This window comes from Dermacentor albipictus, chromosome 6 (assembly GCF_038994185.2).
Source record: "Dermacentor albipictus isolate Rhodes 1998 colony chromosome 6, USDA_Dalb.pri_finalv2, whole genome shotgun sequence".
NCBI classification, from domain to species: domain Eukaryota; kingdom Metazoa; phylum Arthropoda; class Arachnida; order Ixodida; family Ixodidae; genus Dermacentor; species Dermacentor albipictus.
This window is the reverse complement of record NC_091826.1, coordinates 8,380,824-8,404,399: the sequence shown is the minus strand read 5'-3', so window position 1 is coordinate 8,404,399 and position 23,576 is coordinate 8,380,824. Positions and strand designations below refer to the sequence as shown.

Here is a 23,576-nt window from a genome sequence, read left to right as displayed (position 1 = left end):
TAAATATTTCTAAGAGTGTTGCTTGCGTTTCCTTTCCTGAAAACTCGGCGCTCGCTACTTTCCTGTCGAGAATGCTGCGTCACACTGATAAGGCGCATGTCGTTCGTGACTGGAAAGTACCGGGCTCGCAGCGTTAAAGAAAGGAAACGCGGGCAGCACGGATGACGATTATTGTTGTGCGACAAGATACGCCCCAAAGGGTGTAAATTTGTCTAAGAGTGTGTGGTAATGCGCAAGCCGTTCGTGACTTAGAAGTACACTTTTCACTCTAAAAAAAGTTTACACCCTTTGGGCTGTATATCTGCCACACAATGATAATTGTCATCTGCCTTGCTTGCGTTTCCTTTCTTGAAAACGCCGCGCCCGCTACTTTCCTGTAGGCAATGCTATGTCATGCTGCACTCTAAAAACAGTTGCACCCTTTGGGGTGTATATTTGCCACACAACAATACTCGTCATCTGTCTTGTCCGTATTTCCTTTCTTTAACGCGACGAGCCCGGTAGTAACGAACGGCATGCGCGTTATCAGCATGACATAGCATTCCCGACAGGAAAGTAACGAGCGCAGCGTTTTCAATAAAGGAAATGCGGGCAAGGCAGGTGACTATTATTGTTGCGTGGCAAATATACACTCCAAAGGGTCTATAAACTTTTCTTAGAGTGTGATAACGCGCATGCTGTTCGTTACTGGGAAGTACTGGGCTCGCAGCGTTAAAGAAAGGAAATGCGGACAAGACAGATAACGTTTATTGTGTGGCAAGATATAATTCAAACACTCTCAAAAAGTTTGCACCCTTTTAGGTATATATCTGCCACACAAAGATAATCGTCATCTGCCTTGATGCGCTTCCTTTCTTGAAAACGCCGCGCCCGCTACTTTCCTCTCGGGAACGCTATGTCATGCTGATAACGCGCATGCCGTTGGTTACTGGAAAGTACCGGGCTCGCAGCGTTAAAGAAAGGAAACGCATCAGAGCCGATGACGATTATCGTTTTGTGCACTCTAAAAACAGTTGCACCCTTTGGGGTGCATATTTGCCACACAACGATAATCGTCATCTGTATTGTCCGCATTTCCTTTGTTTAACGCGGTGAGCCCAGCACTTTCCAGTAACAAACGGCATGCGCGTTATCAGCATGACATAGCATTCCCGACAGGAAAGTATAGCGGGCGAGGAGTTTTCAAGAAAGGAAACGCAAGCAAGGCAGATGACGATTATTCTCGACAGGAAAGTAGCTAGCGCCGAGTTTTCAAGAAAGGAAACGCAAGCAGGGCAGATGACGATTATTGTTTTGGGACAAATATACACCCCAAAGCGTGCAACCGTTTTAAGAGTGTATGTCTTGCCCTCATTTCCTTTCTTGAAAACTCGGCGCCCGCTACTTTCCTGTCGAGAATGCTGTGTCATGCTGATAACGCGCAAGCCGTTCGTGAATTGGAAGTACCTGGCTCGCAGCATTAAAGAAAGGAAATGCGGACAAGACAGATGACGATTACCGGTTTGGGACAAGATACGACCCTAAGGGCGTCTTTCCAAGGAGTGTGCGCATGCGTAACTCAGTTCTTTTACGGTTTTTTTTTTCGTGGAAGAAGGGGAGATTTTATTGTTTCCGGTGTAGAGTGGCATCAAAATTAACAGTAAGATTTTAATCTTTCCTCAGTGATAAATTGTTATTTTCTGTTTCTTGCAAGGGGAGCCAGGATTGCAGCAGACAGTTCGATATGTGTATATTGCAGATAAAAAACACGCGCGCGCTAAGATGCAAGCTTGCTTACTCGTTACGAACTCTACCGCTACTTAACTAAAGAGCAAAAAAAAAAAAAAAACACGGAGTGGGCGTACGTTGCTGTCTGTATATTCATGCAATTCCCTTATTAATCTGTTAACAGTTGTCCCGTGTTGACCATGCGGTTTCCGGCCTGCTGTGGAAGCGACTTCATTGTATTAGTGATTTATTAGCCCTTGGGGCGCCTTCACGACTTCGTTAGAATTCGAAGCTATGCGGACGTTGCTCACATCCGCGTTCCTCCGACGCACGTGTTCCTTGAACCGGAACGGTTTCCACAGAATGCGACTTATCGCTGTCCCCGCCTGAAGGTCTCTTGAATTAGAAGTTGCATTTAAAACGAAGATAAAGCCTTAATTCGGTGTCACCCAAAGAAACGACTGCACGTCGACGACTACATGACGACGAGGCCAGTGGCGGCAATACAACTCAGAGTTGTATTAATTGAGCAACGTGCGATGACTGCGATCGGCTTGCACGTCACAGACCCCATTTCGAATCCTAGCCAGAGAACCGGGACAAATAACTAAGTAGGCTATCATTTTCCAGCCACTTCTGCCGAATAGTCATGCTGATGATGATACTTGCTAGTAGTGACAGCACGCAAGTTTAAGCAAGCGCGCAGCAACGTCGCCCGCTTCCGACTGGCGCCGCTATATTTGTCTCGCCTGTCTCGCCCACGACCGGCTGTATTATGTCGTGGTCTCGCCTGAGCAGCGGTTTCCTTGCGGTCGACGTCGCCAGCGGAAGCGCGCGGATGGCGCCGGATGTGGCAAATTGGCCCCAATGCCGCGACGAGGTCGCCGTGTTGCGACGCGTTGGTTCGTTAGCCCTAATTGAGATGCCGCTATGGTTTCCATCCATCGTTCTACAAGGTGCGTTATTTTCTAGCTGCACCACATTTTTTAGATTGCCTATGGCAGATAACCTTTAATCTAAATTACTCGTTGAGGCGGCCATTACTTCAAGAAATCAGAATGTTTAATTGAATAATTAGCATAATTATTATAATCGACTTTTTAATTAATTAATTTATGCCACATATTTCAACTACAATGGCATATCCACTTGGAAAGAATTATCTGGACAGCACGAGTTTTCAGATACTAATTTTCAACGTGTCTATCTCAACATGCATTGGCGTTCCAGTTACTTTTGTGCTTCATTGCATAAAACACCAGTTTCTTCAAAAAGTAACTGGAACACCAATGCATTTCAAGACGGACATTTTAAAAATATTAAAAGTTGCGCTCAATTGACTGCACCATCAAGGCAATGGTACACTTGCACAATTACAGATTCCCCATGACCTAGTGTGTGGCGTCCATGCTCGCTGCTGGATTTTGTTGAAGATTGCAGTGTCCAATAGCGAACACCTGCAGCTGCAGTGGAGCAAGCATGAGCAAGGTAGTGCAAACAGTGAATGTGGATATGAATGTGTACGTACGGAGAGGTATACAAGCGAATTTAAAGAGAAAGAATAAATATGAGTCAAAAATAGCTGAGTGAAAGGTTGTTTAGACACCTGAAGGATGTTCAGAGGAACATGAAATGTTTGAAATGCCGTTGGCGATAGTGTTACTTGGGCATTTCTTGCTTAGCACACTGGCTGGCATGATCGGGGTCATGGTTACACAAACCAGCTCTTCCTTTGAGCACTACTTCCTGGTGCTTCTCAATTAACACAGCAAGCTGGGTGAGTTGGTGGCTGAACATATTCCCAGGGGTGGGCAGCGCAACCAGGACAACAGATAAAAGGAAGGGGTAGGTGATATGAGCACAGTATCGTCCACTTCCTTTTGTCCTTCATCCAGGTTGCACTGCCCACCCCTAGGAATATGGTGTTTCTCAGCGTACTTGAATGACCAACATGCTTGATCCAGATTTGCATAACAAGCATAATACTTTGTGGTTTGCAGGAATTCCACGTTGCCTATGTCTTCATTAAAATGGCCAACTCCCCTCGGCCAGGTGTGTGGGTCCTGGAGCGATCGACTGACAATGGCAAAACCTACAAGGCCTGGCAGTACTTTGCCGACAGCATCGATGACTGCAGAACCATCTTTGGACCAGATGTGGAGGACTCCATCAAGCGTGATGACTCTGTTATTTGTGAGACAAAGTTCTCCAAGGTGGTGCCCCTTGAGGGAGGGGAGGCAAGTACTGATGCTGCCTGTAAATTAGCACTCCATACAATCAAAATGAGCTATAGGTCACAAGGACAGCTAACCACTTGAAACATTTATTCTTTTGTAAGTAAACATGGAATGAAGCTTTCTTCTCATGGTTTCAAGATGTGTACACTACTGTGAATATATTCTTTAATAAGCAATATATGCAGTTTGCTTAGATTCTTTCATAATTTTTGCACTGCGGTAGGCCTTTACTAGAAACATGCTGCTGTGCGTAATTTTTGGCAAATCCACAAGCAAGCTCTATATCCTATTTAGAACCATACTTAAAAATTTATGGCACTGTAGTCAAGAATGCTTGTAGTTTATAGAAATATTTATAGTTTAAAAGCCTTGTTGGTATGAAATCTGCAACTTACCAGATTTCTACTTTAACACTACTTATGCAGATGGTCATCTCCCTGCTGAATGGCCGTCCGAGTGCAGATAACTTCACATATTCACCTGTGCTGCAAGAATGGACTAAAGCAACCAACATACGAATGCGCCTGCTGCGAACAAAGACACTTCTAGGTCACCTGATGTCAGTCGAACGTCAGGACCCCACAGTCACCAGGAGGGTGCGTGACTTTGAAGAACTTTATTAATTGTGTGCTGCGAGGTTTCTGACTCGCATAGAATGTGCCCCAGAAAAATTTTATATTTGCTAATTTGTCAAACATAAATATGTATGCAGGTACATACTGGCCTCTAAGTAATATAATTTTGCCCTGTTACTCACGAAGAATGCAATCTATCATGGGACAGCGACTGCTGTGGATCTGGTGATGCACTTCTATACTCCTTGGTTATAGACATTCCTGTAGTGCAATTTACTGACATTTGTCAGCACTTTCAAGTAATTACAATTTGTGAGGTAAAACACATAGTTTATCAATATGTTAAAATAGGGAATAATCAATTTTACCAATTACGATCATTTTATGACAACAAAGCTATTTAATATCCTATGGAGACGTTGCAATGATGTTCTACCTTGCATACTAAGCTGTTCTGGGTTGTGATACTAGGGTTGCAATCAGCTCACCACTTTCTCTCACTGGCTTATCTGATTACACCATCTTGCACCGTCACTGCTTATTTTTGGTTAGAATCTCAGATTCGTTTAGCTACAAATAGGACTACACTTTTTTCTGTTCTTTACTTGTGTGGGTGACAGTCATGCACATGTAGTTACGATTTGATTTTTGCTATTTTCACCCTAATCCTGTTGATATTTGTTTACCACAGTACTTTTACAGTATCAAGGATCTCAACATTGGTGGCCGGTGCGTGTGCAACGGACATGCTGACACGTGTGACATCACCGATCCAGCAAACACGTACAAGCTCAACTGCACGTGCCAGCACCACACATGTGGTCACCAATGCGAGCAGTGCTGCCCTGGATACATGCAGAACAAGTGGCAGCGAGCCAGCATTGACAACCCCAATGTCTGTCAACGTATGTACACACTTACCATAACCGTAAGGGTATTATCAAGAATTTTATAAAGCCTGATGTATATTTATTACTGTTACTATATTACAGAAACATGTACAAGACACTATGATGCCTAGTGGTACTGTGGCCAGTCAAAATGCCCAGAATTAAAGAATGAATGAGTGTATGTTTTGTTTATCTGTCAGTGTTAAATGTTAAAGGGTTATAAAGTTTACAGAACTTGATCATCATTGAATGCATAGTCTAAAAACTAGTACGGGTTCAAGGATATAAACACAATAAAATATGATAAGCAGTAGTTTCGCATCTAAACAGGAAAACAACACACCAAAATAATGTTAAAATTGTGAACACTTATAAAGCACATGTGACACTATTTCGTAAACACGACTCTGCTTGAGAATGTAACATTTAAATGAACATTTATGTTCACAAGGACATATTTGTAAGGCTACTGCTGGCTTTTTTTTTTTTCCTTTCTTCTCTAAAGAAATTAGTGCAACAAGACAATATTTGCAATGTGTTATACTGTAGTGGAAAATGCTATTACAAGGAGCAGTTGCAGTCAATGCTACTATCTTGCCTGCATCTGTGGTATCATGCCACTCTGGCAATGGAAGGGAATTCTATTACCAGTGAAAAGATGCAGCTCATACATTTAGTTAACGTGGCTTGTTCATCATGTAATGTAGCACATTTATTGTGAAGGGTATGCAGAGATTGTTTTATATTTGTTCTGTGATGTCTTCAATCATCTGGTGTTCAGTCCACTGATTTCTCTGCACATTAAAATATATATATAATCAATGCAAGATTAAACTGAAGTGAAAATGTGTGGTACAGTGGAAGCTTGTTATAGTGAAGTCACATCTGACATGAAGGTATTTTTGTGTTATCCAATATTCTTGATAGGCATATGTTCGTTGTATGCTGATATCGGCAAGAAGCAATTTTGATTTACTTCATTGTACATCTGGGTTCGTTATGTTGAGGTCCGACAGTAGTTGTTTAGAGTAGGTGAAATATTGAAGTGCTGCAAGTCACCGTTACCCACACGGTCTGGCTCCCACTTTGTCTGTAGGACAGAGGTGTAAGCTGAAGCTGTTGAAGATGTTGTGATGCAGCTACTATGTCTCATGCTCTTGGAAATACCATTACATAGCTAGCTTTTGTTAGACTGATCCACACAGATGTTTGTATTACTTTTTCTATAGACCCTGTACACATACAGTCCAGCCCACATACAACGAACTTGATCGTCACGTGGCATTTGTTCGTTGTATCCAAAGTTCGTACTAAGTGTACCACCTATAATACGTGAAAAAAGAGCAAGCGAGACGAAAGTTAACTTTATTTTTGAAAAAAGTCCGTGATGCATGTCTGCTTCTTCAAAGCTGATTGCATCACTGCCGTTTCTAATTTTTCCAGCGCAGTAATATGTTCATCGCCAAGGCCTCTGCTGCACACGAGTTCCTTAAGCGACGCGATGTAACCAATCGCGGTTGAAGCGTTCACAGCAACCGGCGGTAGAGCAGCATCCTCGTCCTCGTCGGTCTCTGGGCAGTCAGGAAGGGTTCGCACTTCACGCACAATAGCTTCGTCAGTGCATGGCTCCGCAATGTCGGCGTCGTCATCAGCAGAAACGAAATCGTCCCAGGCAACGTCAGGTCCGGCCAGCTGCGTGTCAACGACGCGTTGCCACAAGTACTCGCGCGACCGGCCTTCCGGTGGGTGATCTATGGCGTCCTCGAAGCCTGGGCCCATAAAACCCGCCTTGCGGAAGCAATTTTCTATGCACTCCGCGGTGAGTTCCATCCACGCCGCTTTCAACATGTCCACGGCGGCAAGCAAGCTGATGCAAACTGGCATGGCAGCATCAATCGCGATCAACAAGCGTTGGATGACGCGCCGCCAGTAGCACACCTTGAACGCATGAATGATGCCCATATCCAGCGGCTCAGTCGCTGGATATGGGCCCCTGTAGTTGACCGCCGGCTCGGTCAACTACAGGGGCCCGACAGCTTCGCGTTCGCTGTAACCGAGTGTTGAGGCCACAACAGTTCGTTCTATGTGAGACACTGTGCCATTGCCCCAATATATATTTTGACGGTAGCACCGCCCTCGTTCGTACTAAGCGAGCGTTCGTTGTATCTGCGGCTGTTATAAGTGGGCTGGACTGTATGTATCAGACTGCAGATAACTTGAGCTTCAAGATGGAAGCTTCAACTCACATGTTTTAGTCTTGAGCAGCACATCAGGGCAGTAAGATCATTGTCTGATACTTCAGCTGGCCCCCTTGGTCTCATTGGGAGCTTAATTCTTTCCATGGCAATAGTAGAAGCAACCGGAATTATGCTTGCTAGAATTTTCACTTGTCACAGTTACTGTCAACAGCATGCAACTGAGGACCACATGCTAAATTTCAGTATGCGAAACATTTTCTTCTGTCACCTTATTGTGCTCAGAAATGTCAGTTGTAGCAGAGTGATGAGTCTTGCCTCTTAATAGTTCTCTTTGCAATATGTTTGATTCCATGATGAATCAGTACTGTTTTTATTAATGTGCAGCCTGCAACTGCTTTGGACACTCGAACGACTGCTACTATGATGAAAAAGTGGATGAACAGCAGCTGAGTTTGAACATCCATGGCATTTATGACGGAGGTGGAGTCTGCCAAAACTGCCAGCACAACACAGAAGGCATAAACTGCAACAAATGCAAGCCTGGCTTCTATCGCCCTTACAACAAGCCCTTGAATGCCACCGATGTCTGCCAACGTACGTGGTGTGCTATGTGCACATAGCAACTTCACTGAATCATCATGTGTGCATGTGGGAAGTCCTCTGGCCCTTGATTTTTAACATTGCAACTAACAAGGCATATGAAAGCTGGAATACTACCTATGATTTTACTCATGTTATTGTGTTGTCAATAATTATGGTGTTTAAAGAAATACTGGCTATCTAGATCTGTGTGGCATAATTTTTTAGAGAAGTTAACTGTTTCTTTCTGAAGCAGTACTTTGGTGTAACTTCTTGCTAACCTACATAATATGTTACTGACGTTTTTGACATGTGTTGCATAGGCAGTGTTTGTAAAAGTAGCTGCGAATCTGAACGCTTTGCTGATGTCACTTTTTGTTACTGTGCATAGAAAGCCAGATGCCTTAAGAATGTTTTATTCTTTGTATGTTTTACCATGTGGGAAGGAGCACGTAATTTCACAACTTATGCTGTGGAGTAGTAGGGCATTGATTTTAACTTTGAAACCTGTGATACTTGTGAACTGGAAATTTCACACCACAAGGACTGAATGAATGTGTCTTGCCTGTGCTGCGCAGCGTGCCAATGTGACCCGACATATTCCTCGGGCAACTGTTCAGAAGGGTCGGGTCAGTGCGAATGCCGGCCGGAGTTCTTGCCACCAAACTGTGACCAGTGCAACGTAGGCTACTATGGCTACCCAACCTGTCGTCCTTGTGACTGCCATGCAGAAGGCACTCAAGGTCGTGTCTGTCAGGTCAGTGGAGACTCTGCTTCTAGAAGCATCCATACCATGTGGAACCTACACTTTAGACCATTTTACCTCTGGTAGCATGATGCGATTAACTTTAACGCCAGTCTTTTACCTTCAGTTTGCTTGTGTTGCAATCAGCACTGCTGATGTCACTAGCGTACTTGACCCAAAGTCTGCAGGGCTGTTTTACTGTTTTCAGATTGACCCTAAACATTAATGTAATATAATGAGCAAGTACCCATATTAAGATGCTAATGTTACAATATCCTAGAGCTCTTGACAAAAGAAAACAATCTGTGGGTATTATTCCACTGTCTGAAAAATAATGTGGGCACTGTAAAAGCTTTCTACTGCTAGAATCTCCATTATAAGAACAATCTATTTAGGCACCTAATTGAAAGACATATGAGTACTGTATGGCACCTTCATATCTGCTACCACATTTCAACAATGAGGTTGGCACCCTTTGGCTTGTGAAATGTGTTTCCAACTTCTGAAGGACCACTGAGTGTAACAAGTTATCTTCCTTTTTTTTAATGCCCTTTTTCTTTTTTTCAGGTGAACGGAGGCCAGTGTCCGTGCCGCCCTCACTATGAGGGAAAGAACTGTGACCGGTGTGCTCCGGGCTATTATGGTTTCCCACACTGCCAACGTGAGCACTATATACACTCTGTAATAGCTCTTTACAAGTCACTTATGCAACTTAGATAGAACATTTGCAGAAGAGTTGCTTTGTTGAGACCACTTAGATTGATAGAGGCTTTGTGAAATGATCTTATGTGAAAGAGATGGCTGCAAAAATCTAATGCTTACACAAGAACACTGTTATATTGAAGCTTATGCCGTTTAGCATTTATTTTTCTGGAGCATTTTTTGCTTGTTTTATACATGTTGTAACACGAATATTTTTTAACTTGTATGAAATACACAGAATTGTCTCCTGTTTTTCATTGATTTTCCACTTATAAGTAATCTTTGCACATGTCCACAGTACACTGATGTTTTTGCCAATCTGCATGTAGCCTGTGACTGCCACCCAACGGCTTCCTTGGGCAGAACATGTGACGACACCACAGGGCAGTGTCAGTGTCGCAACAGCTACGGAGGACGTCAGTGTCTGGAGTGTCAAGTGGGCTTTTATGACTACCCGTCTTGCAAATGTGAGAAACTTGTTCTTCATTTCTATGCTGGCTGTGGCATTACCATATATTTTTTGCATGGGAACCACACTTAAATTCATATATCATTCCGTGTGTAGTATGTGCATATCTTGCCTTGCGGTTCATCGTCATTTTGTACAGCATTGTACAAACAGTGCACACAGGATGGCCTAAAAGCAAGGACGTGGCACCAGATATCACCTGCTCTGTTGTTCTGCTTGCCCTGACTGCGCTTGTCATTGTACAAGGTGTATTGCCAACTAGCTTATCAGTATGCAATTCTAAAAGCAGATTCACTCTCTGCAAAGCTCTTTAATGCATCATAATATGTTGTTCATTGAACGTGCGGGAACGTTTATACAGACAAGGACGTGTGGCAAGTCCATTTTGTACATCTTGTGGCTGCTGCGAGACACTTCAGCACCTTATATTTGAGTGTCCCGCTTTCACTGCACAGCGCATGTCGCTAGTGAGAAACTATCATCTCCTTGGCCTGCGGTGTGCGACGCTTGACCAATGTTTATATCCCAGTGGTTGTGCATCTAAATGTGATCACACTTATCGTGCCCTACTTACTTATCTAGAAATAACCTAATTAGGCTCACGTTTGTAGCGTGACCTTCAGTGAACGGCCCTACTATGTGTGATCTGTACTTTGTTCTACTTTAGTCTTTAGATTTGTCCTGTTGCTCTTCCTTTCCTCCTTCCTCCCCTCCTTCCTATATTCCATTTCTGTGTTGCTGTCACCTCCCTTCAGAAGAGTAGGCAGGCGTTGTGCCCCTTCCGATGGCAGTTGCCAGCCTGCTCCTCGCTTACCCTTTCCTGTTAATTGTGTATATGCATTGAAAACAAATAATAATAGTGATAATAATTGCCATAAAGCCACACTGCACTTTAACAGGCATTGAAAGCAAGAGTGGTAATGGCTCAGCACATAAAGCTATGTTATTCCTGCACATTTTTTTGTTGCCCATAACGCTGTCATATTTCGTTAAAATGAAATTGCATTTGACAAAAGAATACCTTCATTATAGCTCACATTCTAGTAAACTTGCATGTTGTCATTGGCAAAAAAACAAAAAAACAAATTTAAGTTTTACTTCATTATGTCAGATAATCCATATTCACTGCTTATAATAGTGAGGTTTACTGTATAGGATACTTGCTATCAGTTCTAAACAATATCTGCCGCCAGCAAGAGAAATATGCTAAACCACATTTGCTGCCTGCTTTTTGTGTGCGTGTGTGTGTTTCACAGTTATAGTGAAACTTCTTTTTGATTCTCCCAGGGTTATTTAGTGTGCAGTGTTGTTCGAATATGCAAATTTTCATCTTTGCTCTTTCTTTCTTTTTCTCCCGTCATCCACCCTTTCATTTTGTCACCCCTTTTTCTATACTTTCAGAGCACAAATAAACTATTTGTCTGTTTGCCTGAAACTATACCGGATATGCTAATTTGTAAAAATTTATTAACATGAATCAGATATTATGTGAAATAATTATATATGGTACATGGCACATGGTTCTGGTTTTCCATTTTTTTCCCACACAAGTTTTGAACATAGTACATTCACACACCATATATATTTGGAATGTGTGATAAACTTTTTATTCAAGCATGCAAGAAGGGAAAATAGCATTTTCTGAATGCTTTACACATTTATAACCAGCAGATAGTAGTTAACACTTTTGGTTTGATGACGGACGTTGCAGTGTGTGCCTGCGACACCACGGGTACATTGGACGATGTCTGCAGTAACCAGACTGGCCAGTGCCTGTGCAAGCCGGAGTATGGAGGGGCACGATGTGACCAGTGTGCACTGGGATACTATGGCTTTCCCAACTGCATCCGTGAGTTGCCTTTGAGCGGTGAACACGAGGAGCACATTGGATGTTGCCCACTTACTGCACAGCCATAAATCTGTGTCAGTGGTAAACTTTTAAGAACAGTTGTTGAGATTAATTGTCAAAAAAGTGACACCGCAATAATAGAGGTGTCATATATTTCTTTGCTTTTCTGACCCAAATTCTCTTCAGTCCGAAGCACTGAAGATTGAAAATAGCTTGTCAGAAATGTGCAGCTTGATGGCTAAACTTTGCAGATTGTCTACGAAATTATGAACTCATGACTATACTCCATCTCACAAGCTGGTTGCAGCACTGCTGATGATACGAGGGGTACACAGGCAACATCCTTGCGCAGCAGTATATAGTTCTGGCCGTAACTGGCTGATTATTAGCTACACAAGTTTTTTTTTTTTTTTTGTTGCTCACTATATGATATAGTACAGTGATACATGACATGTTAGGGCCTTTGCGCATGCCCGTCGTATACCGAGAATTACTGTGGCAGTTACCGCCGTTGTTACATGTTGCCACAATGTTGCCCTAATCATGGCAACATGGCAGCACCCATACAGCACTGACCACCCACTTCGGTCCAAATTCGCACGTTACTGGCTCTTGGCCCCGTCAGCAAGAAACGAGCGGCAAAATCCGTTATCGCTCAGTCTCATCTTAAGTTCTAATCAAATGATTAGGTATGTTTTGTTATAATTATTGAGATCGGCTGTGCGTTTTCACGCTGCCAGGACTACGGACATGGCACTGAGCCGTAAAACTGGTTTGATTTCTAGTTCGTAAATGGCACCATAGCATTAGCATTGGTAATGTGTTGACGATGCTAAATGCTATAAATGTCTAATTGTTCACTGCATCATTAATTTACTACCCCGCTCAAGTGCCTCGTAGACACCGGGCAGATGCTGTGACACAGGTGAAAATTAGTTAAGACATTCGCCTGTGCTACTTGCTAAGCAGGCTGCAAAGTGACTGCAGGGAAAGCATACAGGTAAAGTGAAGCCCTGATGTTGTATGCATGTAAATGTAGCTTATGGTTACGGCGTCGAAACATTTTTTTCATCAACCCACCAACCATGGAGCATGCAACAAGATGGCAAGCGGACGCTGAGCAGACGAAGCAGCACAGAGGAGAACATCTCAAGGGGCATTCAGTATTCCTATTGGCAAAGAATTGGTGTATCTTCCGCAGTGCTGCAACCAGCTTGTGAGATGGAGTATAGCTTTGAAGTTAGTTTGAAGAAGTTCGTTTCAAGTTAGCTTAGTAATTACTTTAGTGTAGTTTAGTTAGTTAGCTTAGGAGTTAATTTTAATTTTAAGTTGAAGCTGAAGTTAGGCTTCAAGACTACTGTGTGATGTTTGGCATTGTCTGCCATCACACAGCTGTAAACTTGGGTGGGGGTTAAAACAAAACAATACATTTATGAAATTGGGACTACCACAAGAGTGATTTCTTGGAAACTGAGGCATTTAATTTCGCCTTGTTTTCTCACCCACAATATACTTAATACGAAAAATAATTAAGCATATCCCACATTCTGTGGGAATCGAAGTTATGCGAAGCATTTTGCAGGTAGCTGGCTAATGGCATTGACTCTGCAGCGGTGCTCCTCAACCAGTTCTTTGACTCTCTCGATGACTTTGAGCAGGAGCTCGCTGCGAAGTTTGTACATGCTGAGGGTCAGAAGAAGTGTGGGTTAGCTTAACTGCTCAATCATTGCGGACACGTCCCTCTTCCTCTGCGCCCAGTAGCACACGAGTAGTGCGCGATCCTCGAACTGCTCAAGTAAGGCCCTGAGAAATGCAAAGTTCAACATGACGCACTTTTTAACAAAGCTGCAGCCTTCTAAGAGCTTCTTTGTTAGCGTGAAAAGCTGGACTTATCAATCTGAGTCGCATTAATGACACTGCCATGCTGGAGTTTGGCACAGCGTTGTCGTACTCAGACACTATGTGCAGCATGAAAGAGTAGGCCTTGATGCTTGATTAAATAGCCTGGTAAATACTGTGGGGGTTCAATTCTGTGTGCGGCTAGGGCTGAAGGCGAGCTCCGGAACTAGCCACATGCACTCGCTTCGTGGTGCTACCAACTCGTAGCGCGGGAATCGCGGCTACGTCGGGTTCGAACGAATAAGGCAACCAGCGGTGTCAACTGCAACAACGTTTATTGCTACCAGCAATAACGAACACTCGCAGAGGGACGTCCTCTCAGTAAAAGTAATAAATAGGCTTGCCTCGTTGCCTGGGTGGGTCAGGCGAACGAAGTCACACACAGGTTGCGGCAGGTGGCTTCGTCCAGGTGGTGCTGGTGTCCGGCGTCCCAAGAGCGCGGGTCTCCCCTGGTCGCGCTGTTTTGTACATTTTTACCTGGGCGAGGGGAATGTCTTCCTCGCCCGTCAGCTACCTGCCCGCGAGTCGGGGAGAAAGGGTGCGCGCGCGTCGCGAGAGCGAGGGAGAATCGGGAGAGGGCGTAGTGCGCCTCTCCCATGTCTATGCAGGCTTTCGACGCGACGACGCGGGAGAAAGGGCGTGTGTGCTCCCCACAATACGAGAAGGCGTGAAAGTTGGGTGGGAGCGTGGGGAAGAATGAGGCAGTGGTTTGCTGTCCGATGATTGAAAATCAACACTTGTGGGAAACTTCCTTTTGAATAGCTGTTTGTAGTGAGGCAGTCACCACCTGGTATTCTATAGCCGATATGCCCAGGTCTTCTTATGCACGTAACCTTGCTTAAGTGCAGGTAGTATGCGACAATCGGAGATGAGAGTCAGATCACGAAGCTCAAATGATGATGATACAGTGACGACATCGCGAACACAAGCATGTATCCAGCGACTCAAATCTCAAGTTGATAGGCATAGATAGCACCGCGGCATAGGTGGTTAGCTAGACATTGATTGATTGACTGATTGATTGAAAGTGCTGTAGTCTGCTTTGGATACAAATTCTGCAATGAATGTGCTCTTGGCGCATCACTCAGTGTTGTTTTTAAAACCTGAATGGTGCTCTCTGTATCTTTATGCAGCTTGCAAATGTGACCCCAAGGGCTCCCTTAGTGAAGTCTGTGATGCCTCTGGAAGGTGCCCCTGCCTGGCTAGTTTCACTGGACTTCAGTGTGACCAATGCGCACCTGGATACTTTTCTTACCCCGAATGTCACCGTAAGTCTGCCATAGCTGAGTGTATTAAAATTGACTATCCCTAAAGACAGATTGCAATGATTTTGCAACTCTTGCTGAGCATCCAGTTGGTACCCAGAAATAATGTTGACTGGCACATGCAGGCCATTTAGGAGTTACTGTAATTTTATGCGTATTACAGTTCATTCTTTTTTTTTGTGTGTGTGATCTTGGCCTTAGTGCTTGATATTCTTCTGACTATATGGCTATATTATGAGTGGTTGAGTTGGGATAAGAAGTTTACCATAAAAGTACCCTGATGTACAAAAGTGGTGGGAATGTCTGAGGGAAGACAGTAGGGGAGCGTTTGAAGATCGTAATTAGTATGTGGGTGTGGGTCTGCTCAGTGTTCAGTGTATCGATTCCGGCAAACAGCAGGATTCTGCTGCAAATTTGAAATGTTTGGATATGAGTAGCACCTTTAATTTTATCACATTTAAAACAACATACAAGTTTATATAGTATGCTTATTAACAGAACATATATATACAGTCGAATCTCCTTAATTTGAACATGGTTATTTCGAACTTCCGGTTTATTTGAAGTGACGGTGTGGTCCCATCAAAGTTGTGTGTATTCCAATGGGCAAAAACACCCGGTAATTTGAACGTGTGAGCATTTGTGATGGGTAATTCGAACACACCACGCACCAACAATGCTCTCAGCAGCGTGCCAAATCATGCAGGCGCCTGTGACCAGCATTTCTCTGACCCCATAGAGGAAAAGCTTAGGAGAGACCCCTCAAAGCCGCGCACAACTTAAAAAAAGAAAGAAAATGTGACAGAAATTTTACCCTCTCAAATGGCAAGGCCACCATTTCTGTGTCGTACCGTAATGACCCAGCCAGGCTAGCGGCAAAGCATGCGATGTGGGAGGGATTGATTATGGATCTATTTCTCGCGGTTTGCCGTGGCGGCAATCGACCCGCAAGCATAGGAGACCAATAAGGGTGGCCTCTGCAGTGACGTGTGCGCAGGAAACTGGTGTCATGTGGACCCGCCCGACTGCTCTATTCGTACTCGCATCTGGTTCAGTCGGACTGCTTGTTTTGGTTGGCTTGGTTTGGTTTTCTTCACACTTGTTTTTTTATAATGACGAATCTAAACCAAGACATCCCAATGGAAAGGTTGTTGGAGGCAGTGCACCATATCCGTTTCTGTACAAGACATACCCTGAATACAAGGACACAAAGGCGACACCTAGTACCTCATTCTCCTTGTCTTTTGTTAGCCGTGACGTTGCAACAGAAGGGATCACACCAACGTGATTATGATGGCAATGACTTCGCCATCTTGATAAGACATTACTAGCATTAATAATACAGGACGAAGAATATAAACACAGCACCGATCTGTCAGCAGACGAAGGAAAAAGCATGCGAGCACGCGGAGGGAAGCAGTGGCGGAGGCACAGTCCGGCCTCAGAAACTCCGCTGCTTTGGTGGCAGTCTTAGGTTGGATGGATGAATGGATTGATAAGGCAGAACCCTTTAAATCGGGCGAGGGCGCACACCATCTAACCGGGACTAATAATATCATCATCATCATCAGCCTAGTTACGCCCACTGCAGGCCAAAGGCCTCTCCCATACTTCTCCAACTACCCCGGTCATGTACTAATTGTGGCCATGTTGTCCCTGCAAACGTCTTAATGTCATCCGCCCACCTAACTTTCTGCCGCCCCCTGCTACGCTTCCCTTCCCTTGGAATCCAGTCCGTAACCCTTAATGACCATCGGTTATCTCCCCTCCTCATTACATGTCCGGCCCATGTCCATTTCTTTTTCTTTATTTCAACTAAGATGTCATTTACCCGCGTTTGTTGCCTCACCCAATCTGCTCCTTTCTTATCCCTTAACGTTACACCGATCCGACATTTTGTACTTAATGGAAGGTGAAACTTCACTCTTGCCTTGATTTTAGCCACTAATCAGATAATTTCCTTTGGTTATTTCTACTCGCTTAAAGTCTATTTTGACTCTACTGTCCCTAAACCCCAATGCTTTGAGAATAGCCACCCTGTGGCTTTGGACTGTAGGGTGAAGCCCTTTACAGCAAAGTATCAGGTGTTCAGCCGTTCCCTCTTCCTCTCCACATGCACCGCATAATGTGTCTATCCCTTGTGTGCTTGTCTCTGTACGTGTTAATCCGCAGTACTCCTGTCCTGGCTTCAAACAACCAAGAGCTTCCCCTGGAATTATCGTAGATATTTTCTTCAGCAATTTCCTGCTTGAAAGTTCTGTATGTTCCCAGAGCTGATTTTGTCTGCATCCCTGTTTTTCACAGAAATTTTCCCTCTCTGTTTCTGTAACATTTTCTTAACCAGTTTCTTGACTTGCTTCCCTGGTGTTGTCCAAATAATTGTGTGATGATTTTCTGGTTCGCTTCCTCCATTTTGTGTCTACATTCCTCATGCACAAATAATTGAAAACTTTCCTTGCCCACCGTTTTCCTGCCATTTCTCTCAATCGCTCCTCAAATTCTATCTTGCTGTTAGCTTCCCTGCCCTTGAATGATGTCCATCCCATGTCACCCTGCACCCCCTGATTTGCTGTATTTCCATGTGCTCCCAAAGCAAGCCTACCTGCCCCTCGTTGCTTAAGTTCCTACCTTGCTCGAACCTCTGATCTCATGCACAGGACCGCATTTCCGAAAGTCAGACTAGGAACCACCACCCCTTTCCAAATCCCTCTCACCACCTCGTACCTATTGTAATTCCACAGTGCCCTATTTTTCATCACAGCTGCATTCCTGCTACCTTTAGTCATTACATATTTTTCATGTTCCAATAGGTACTCAGCCCCATTGTTTATCCACACGCCAAGATATTTGTACTTATCCACTGCCTCCAGCTCACCACACTGATTATCATTAAAAATCATGACTGCTGATTTTTTGTTACTAAACTTTAAACCTAACGTGTCTCCTTCTTTACCGCAAATGTTCATCAATCCCTGCAAATCTTCCTTGTCTGCAATAAGTACAATGTCATCCGCATACATCAGTCCTGGTAATGACTGTTCAATCCATTCTCCTTGCTTGAAAAAAGGAAGGTTGAAGCCAAGTCTACTCCTCTCTAATTTGGTCTCTGATCCTTATGGATACAGCATGAACAACAAAGGTGACAGAGAGCACGCCTGCCTAAGCCTCCACTGAATCTCTATAGGCTAAGATTCCTTTCTTTCCCATTTTATAAGCACCTTGTTACTTTTATAGATATCTTTTAAAAGATTAGTTACTCCATCTTCCACCTCTAGTCTATGTCCCACAAATCCTCTTGGATTACACTGTCATAGGCTCCCTTTATACCTAGAAGTGCTAGACATAGGGGACTGTGTTCCTTTTCTGCTATTTTGATACACTGCGTCAACGAGAACAGATTGTCCTCTAACCTCCTTTGTTTCCGGAACCCATATTGTAATTCCCCCCAGCACCTCCTCACCCTCCACCCATGCCTGCAGTCTGTCCTTTACGATCTGCATCACCTCCCTGTAAACCACTGACATCACTATTATGGGACGGTAGTTGTTTATGTTGGCTTTGTCCCCTTTTCCCTTATATATCAAGTTCATCCTGCTTAGTCTCCACCCATCAGGGGCTTTACCATCCATTATCATTTTGCTCACTACCTCTCTTAATGTTTGCTTAGATTTTGGGTCCAATGTCTTTATTAACATAATTGGAATGCCATCAGTTCCTGTCGATGTGCTACTAGGAACCCTCTTCTCTGCCCTTTCCCACTTACTTTTGTTCAAGCAGAACCACTGCACTAACCGGTCTATCCTTGTCTGATAGAGTACATGTAACGCTTTGTTGTTCTTCAAATTTTTTCTGTCATCATTGTTCTTATATGTTCCATTGCCTTACCCCCTTCTAGCGGAACACCTTGAGCTGTAACTGTAAACTTATGCTCTAGCCTAGTCTTATTATTCGAGGAGTTGAGATGTTTCCAAAATTTCTTAGCTGCTTTTCTATCCTTTTTGTGTACTTCTGACAACCATTGGGTCCCTTTTCTTCCAATCTTCTCATTGATCAAACAGGATGCTTCCCTTTTACAGTTTAAGAAGTTATTCCATTTTCTGTCTACATCAGCTGCTCAATCATGCCTCTGCTTATGATATCTGCGTTCCCTGAATGCTTCCTGATGTTTCTCTATGCCGTTTCTTGACCTCCCCATCCCACCAGCTCTTGGGTTTTCATCTTCTTTTTCCTTTGGGCCTGACTCGTACCTTAGCAAGCTCTAGCTCAAATAACCCTGTTAAGTTTGTGTATGACCATTTTGTTTTAGTAACCTCAGAAATTACTTCCTCAATTTGTTGGGTTACTATTTCCAGCTGCTTTTCTGAGTAAAAAATCCCATCTGGTTGTTCATCTTGCCTCCTTCCTACTTTTGTTTCACTTCTAAAACTCAGCTTGATACGTTTGTGATCCCTACCCAGACTTCTGGAGCCATATTCATCTATGTTCATTACCTCTAGCCTATCATGCATCCTATGTGACATTAGTGCATAATCTATCATCGTCTGCAGGCTCCCTACCTTTCATGTTATGTGCCCATCACACACCTCAGTACTGTTGCATGCAACCAAATCATGCCTTTCACACAGAAGTAATTAGCGCCATCCATCAAGCTGGCGGGAAAGCAAACCCGCGTCCCTCCCGCTCCTCTTGACCTCCCTCTCAACTCCAGTGTATGGCGTGTGGCACCATTTGGATAGGGTTATATCTTGGTGCCAAAAAACGTGCACTTGCCAAGAATAAAAGAAAAGTAAAGAACAGATGTTTCAGGCCCCGTACGGGTCCCTTGATCACAATGAAGATGTAAGCATGGGCACGCGGCTATTTATGGGTGAATGTGGCGCAGCGTGCGGGTGTACATCTCGGGAAGATTACCCTGCGTCCTGTTTATCGTGTGTCTAGTTGATTGGATGTAAAATGATTCTAAAAGCAAACAGGATTATATCTTGTGCATACAGCAAAAGTACATACCTCGAATCCTAGTATACCCTTTGCCAGTGTACCCAATTTTAGTCTTTATTACACACCAACTGCCTGTCCACAGACAAAAGGACAATTTGAATGGGGTTGCAGCCTGTGCCCTGCAAGTTGCGGGTGTGCATTGCCTGTTGCCTGCATGTAGCATTGTGCATTTGTAGCAAGGTACACATAGTCTGCTGGTGAACATACAGTACTATTGTCCATTGGGACATTTGAACTCCCTGTGCTATGATATGCAGTACTGCTAGCTACTTGACCAGCAGACACTGAGTGCATGCTGAAAATGAAAGGCTGGGCAAAGGCAAAAGCCGACTGGCACAGACGGAGCTTGTGATCTCATCTAGGTTGCCTTCATAGAAGCTCAGCTTGTATGTTGTGGGTGTGTGGTAACTTCATTCGACCTGCTCAACTGAACACTACAGAAGAAACTTCTTTGCTTAAGGAGTATGGCATTTGAAATGGGCTGCTGGTTGGCAAACCTTCAAGTGGTCACCACATGTTCTCGCTTTGATGACGAAGTTGCAGTCACTGATCAAGTCAAGGTGAAAAACACAGAGATTCTTCAAAGCCCGTACGGGTTTCTTAATCACACCAGTCTTTATCATCATGTTACCTGCACCAGACAAACTTTCGTTCTGTTCTTGCTTTTCTTCCAGCTTGCGAGTGTGACACTTATGGTGCTGTTGGTATCTCCTGTGGCAACGATGGTACATGCTTCTGCAAGTCAAACTTTGATGGAGAGAAATGCAACAGCTGCAAGAAGGGCTTCTACAACTACCCGCTCTGTGAAGGTACAGATCCCTGCTATTTTCTTTATTCCAACAGGAGAAGCTCTCCTTCACATTTTCAGTTGCATAATTACATCGTGGTTTATATTGTTAAAATGAACATACCCAAGCAATCACGGATATCCATTGGATGTCCTATGGATATCCATTTCCGATATAACGGGTGTCCAATGGACGACCGCAAATCTCCCAACAGACATCCATCGGCCTTCTGATGGATATTGAAAAAAAATAACTTGTACATCCATCGGACATCCGAAATGGGATCCTGTGGTGGATGTATTTCGGACGGTATGTCTGTCGTGTATATATAAATGTGTGTGTGCACACGCACACACACACACACATTTTGAAGCAGCGATAGTGGAATGCATTCAAGCACCCAACCAATGTTATATAACAACCGGTCGGGTGCTTCAATGCATTTCACTGTCGCCGCTCTGCTGCAAATAAACAACAAACATGGGCCCACACCAGATTCAAAATGCAATAAATCTTATGTCATGTGCCACCTTATGTCATAAGTCCATAAAGCACACTTGAATACTGTTCATAGCATCAAATATACATGCTGATAAAAAGAAAACTTGCAGATCTAGATGTCATGACTGAATTTAGGACAGCACGAAGACATAAAAAACAGAAATAGAAACTCCTTTCAGCATTTTCTAACAAATGTGGGAAATACAATACAACTAATTAAATGAAGTCTCATGTGATTATACAATACTTATTTTACTTTTTCGTACTGTCAAACCTTACGAGGATTCATTATAGGCTGTGGGAACCACAAAAGAGGCTGATAAGAGTTCAGCTCACCCAAAGTGGATCCGCGCTCGGGCCCTGGGGCGGTGAGTCGCTCGCTAAGGCCGGGCGCAACAGGGGGACGGCGTGCGGCGGTCTCAGCGGCTGAATTGAGATGCGGCCAGTCGCAAGCTCCTCAACCGAAAGACAACAGTGCATCGGGGGAATAGCGCTTCTCCCCGAGCGGCGGAGAGGGTGTCTCCCCGGTTCCAAGAAAGGGAAAGGAGGGAACGGGGTGCCTTGGCTGCGGCGTCGCGGCCAGGCGCGAAGAGCAGCGGGAGCGCCGAAGGTGCCCTCTCCCCAGCTATACCCTCCGCGAGCGAGCACGTGATTATCGCGTGATAACCGCGTGGCCGCTCCGGAGATATCGGGATGCGCGTGCGATCCCCACATCCCCCCTCCTTAAAATAACCCTTTAGCCGCTAAGAGGCCGCCGTCACCTGAGGCTTTCCTGCGAGAGGGACATGCTACTCCGACAGCAACACGGTGTGAGTCCATGTTGGTGAGGGAGCAGCTCTAGCTGCAGACCGTCGTCGCCGTGTAGGTAGCCGCGAGCAAGGCCGGAACATTGAACGATGCCACGGAGCAGCTTGGCAGTAATGGGACGCAACAGGAGGCAAGAAGGCTGCTAGGTCCGGGTCACCTTGCGTCTCGGCGGCGTCACCTGCCCAGTCGGACGTGCCGGGTCCGTGGTGGCGAAAGGGTCCCTGGATTTTTCTTGGCTGCCTCGATTACGCTGACGCGATCCCCGAACCAGCCTCGAGATGGCGCAGGACAGCTGTCTTTTGGTGTTCCCGGGGTTCGTTGTCCTCTGGTATTGGCGAACGCGTTTCTTTCTGTTCGTTGCGCACCCTCGCGGGTTTCGGCACGCAAGACCGGCAAAGGCGCGCCGACCCACCCCTGACGATGGCTTGCACCTCGCTGCGCAGCAGGGGTCCACTCTGTCCTTGCGGGCGAAGTCTTTCGCTCGGCCTTGAGGCTGGATGCTTGGTTGCGGGGCTCGCAACTCGGTCGCGGAGCTGTGCGGTGCGGTTCGGCGAATTCTGCGCCGCGGCGGCCATTCCGGACCGGAAGTCGCCCGCTTCACCCCAGACGGGGGGAATGCTCCGCCGCTGTGGTTTTGTTTTGTGTTGTATTTGTATGTGTTGTGGCTGTTGTTGTCTGTTGGTATCCTTGTACTCTAAGGTGAATAAACACCTTAGGTCGAGACTCACCCTGTCCCCGCTGGCCTGAACCCGCCGTCGTCGCAACTCACTGCGAACCGCGGGTTAGGGGTCACAGCTCTGACTGCTAGGGCTGCTGCGAAAGTGCTAGTGAGCGACTGCCGCTCCGCCGGCGCTGTGCGATCCAGAGAAGGGTCAGGTGCGCACGCGCGAGCCTGAGTAATACCCCTATAAGGCACATGCTTTATTAAATTAAAAAAATAATCTCACAAGCAAGAATAAATGTAGAGCAGAAATCACAAAGTACACTACCATGCTTACTGGAAGTGTAAGCATCAAGGCTTAGGCTAGACAAAAGACAGCAAAAAGGGTGGGACAAAGACAAACACTGTCTTCATCCTTCTTCTATGCTGTCGTTTGTCTCATTTTGCGCTGATTAAACAAGAAAACTTAATACAGACATAAACAGCAGTCTAACAGAATAATGTAAGATAGCATCAAAACACAATTATGTATATGTCAGAAATAGAATGCATTTTGAAGGATATGAAAAACATAAAATGTAACACACCTGCAAACTCATTGTTATGGAAAGATTTAACACAGAAAGCACTGCCATTTTTGCTGGTTCAAGGAATTTGTGTATTGTTGAACAATAATTAAAAGTTATTATTATGCATACAAGGAACA

General features: G+C 44.6%; 2 protein-coding genes across 4 annotated transcripts in view; one reads left to right on the top strand and one right to left on the bottom strand.

The window, feature by feature from the left end:
* The window catches only part of LanA (laminin subunit alpha), a 155,238-nt gene that overhangs the window by 12,825 nt on the left and 118,837 nt on the right, over positions 1-23,576 (top strand). Inside the window, exons 1-11 of one of the 3 annotated variants that reach the window (XM_065424811.2) lie at positions 2,172-2,663; positions 3,708-3,944; positions 4,370-4,540; positions 5,211-5,424; positions 7,992-8,201; positions 8,765-8,943; positions 9,499-9,592; positions 9,963-10,100; positions 11,814-11,951; positions 14,984-15,118; positions 20,788-20,922. In XM_065424811.2, the coding sequence (XP_065280883.2) occupies positions 3,738-3,944; positions 4,370-4,540; positions 5,211-5,424; positions 7,992-8,201; positions 8,765-8,943; positions 9,499-9,592; positions 9,963-10,100; positions 11,814-11,951; positions 14,984-15,118; positions 20,788-20,922 (1,621 nt within the window). In that variant the 5' untranslated portion in view covers positions 2,172-2,663; positions 3,708-3,737. Of the gene's footprint in view, positions 1-2,171; positions 2,664-3,171; positions 3,196-3,707; positions 3,945-4,369; positions 4,541-5,210; positions 5,425-7,991; positions 8,202-8,764; positions 8,944-9,498; positions 9,593-9,962; positions 10,101-11,813; positions 11,952-14,983; positions 15,119-20,787; positions 20,923-23,576 lie in introns of those variants that run through there. The other 2 variants (XM_065424810.2, XM_065424809.2) reach the window with 2 other exon arrangements.
* LOC135896440 (tigger transposable element-derived protein 6-like) lies at positions 6,775-7,293 on the bottom strand. Its single transcript, XM_065424814.1, has one exon. The coding sequence runs from the start codon at positions 7,291-7,293 to the stop codon at positions 6,775-6,777; it is 519 nt and encodes a 172-aa protein (XP_065280886.1).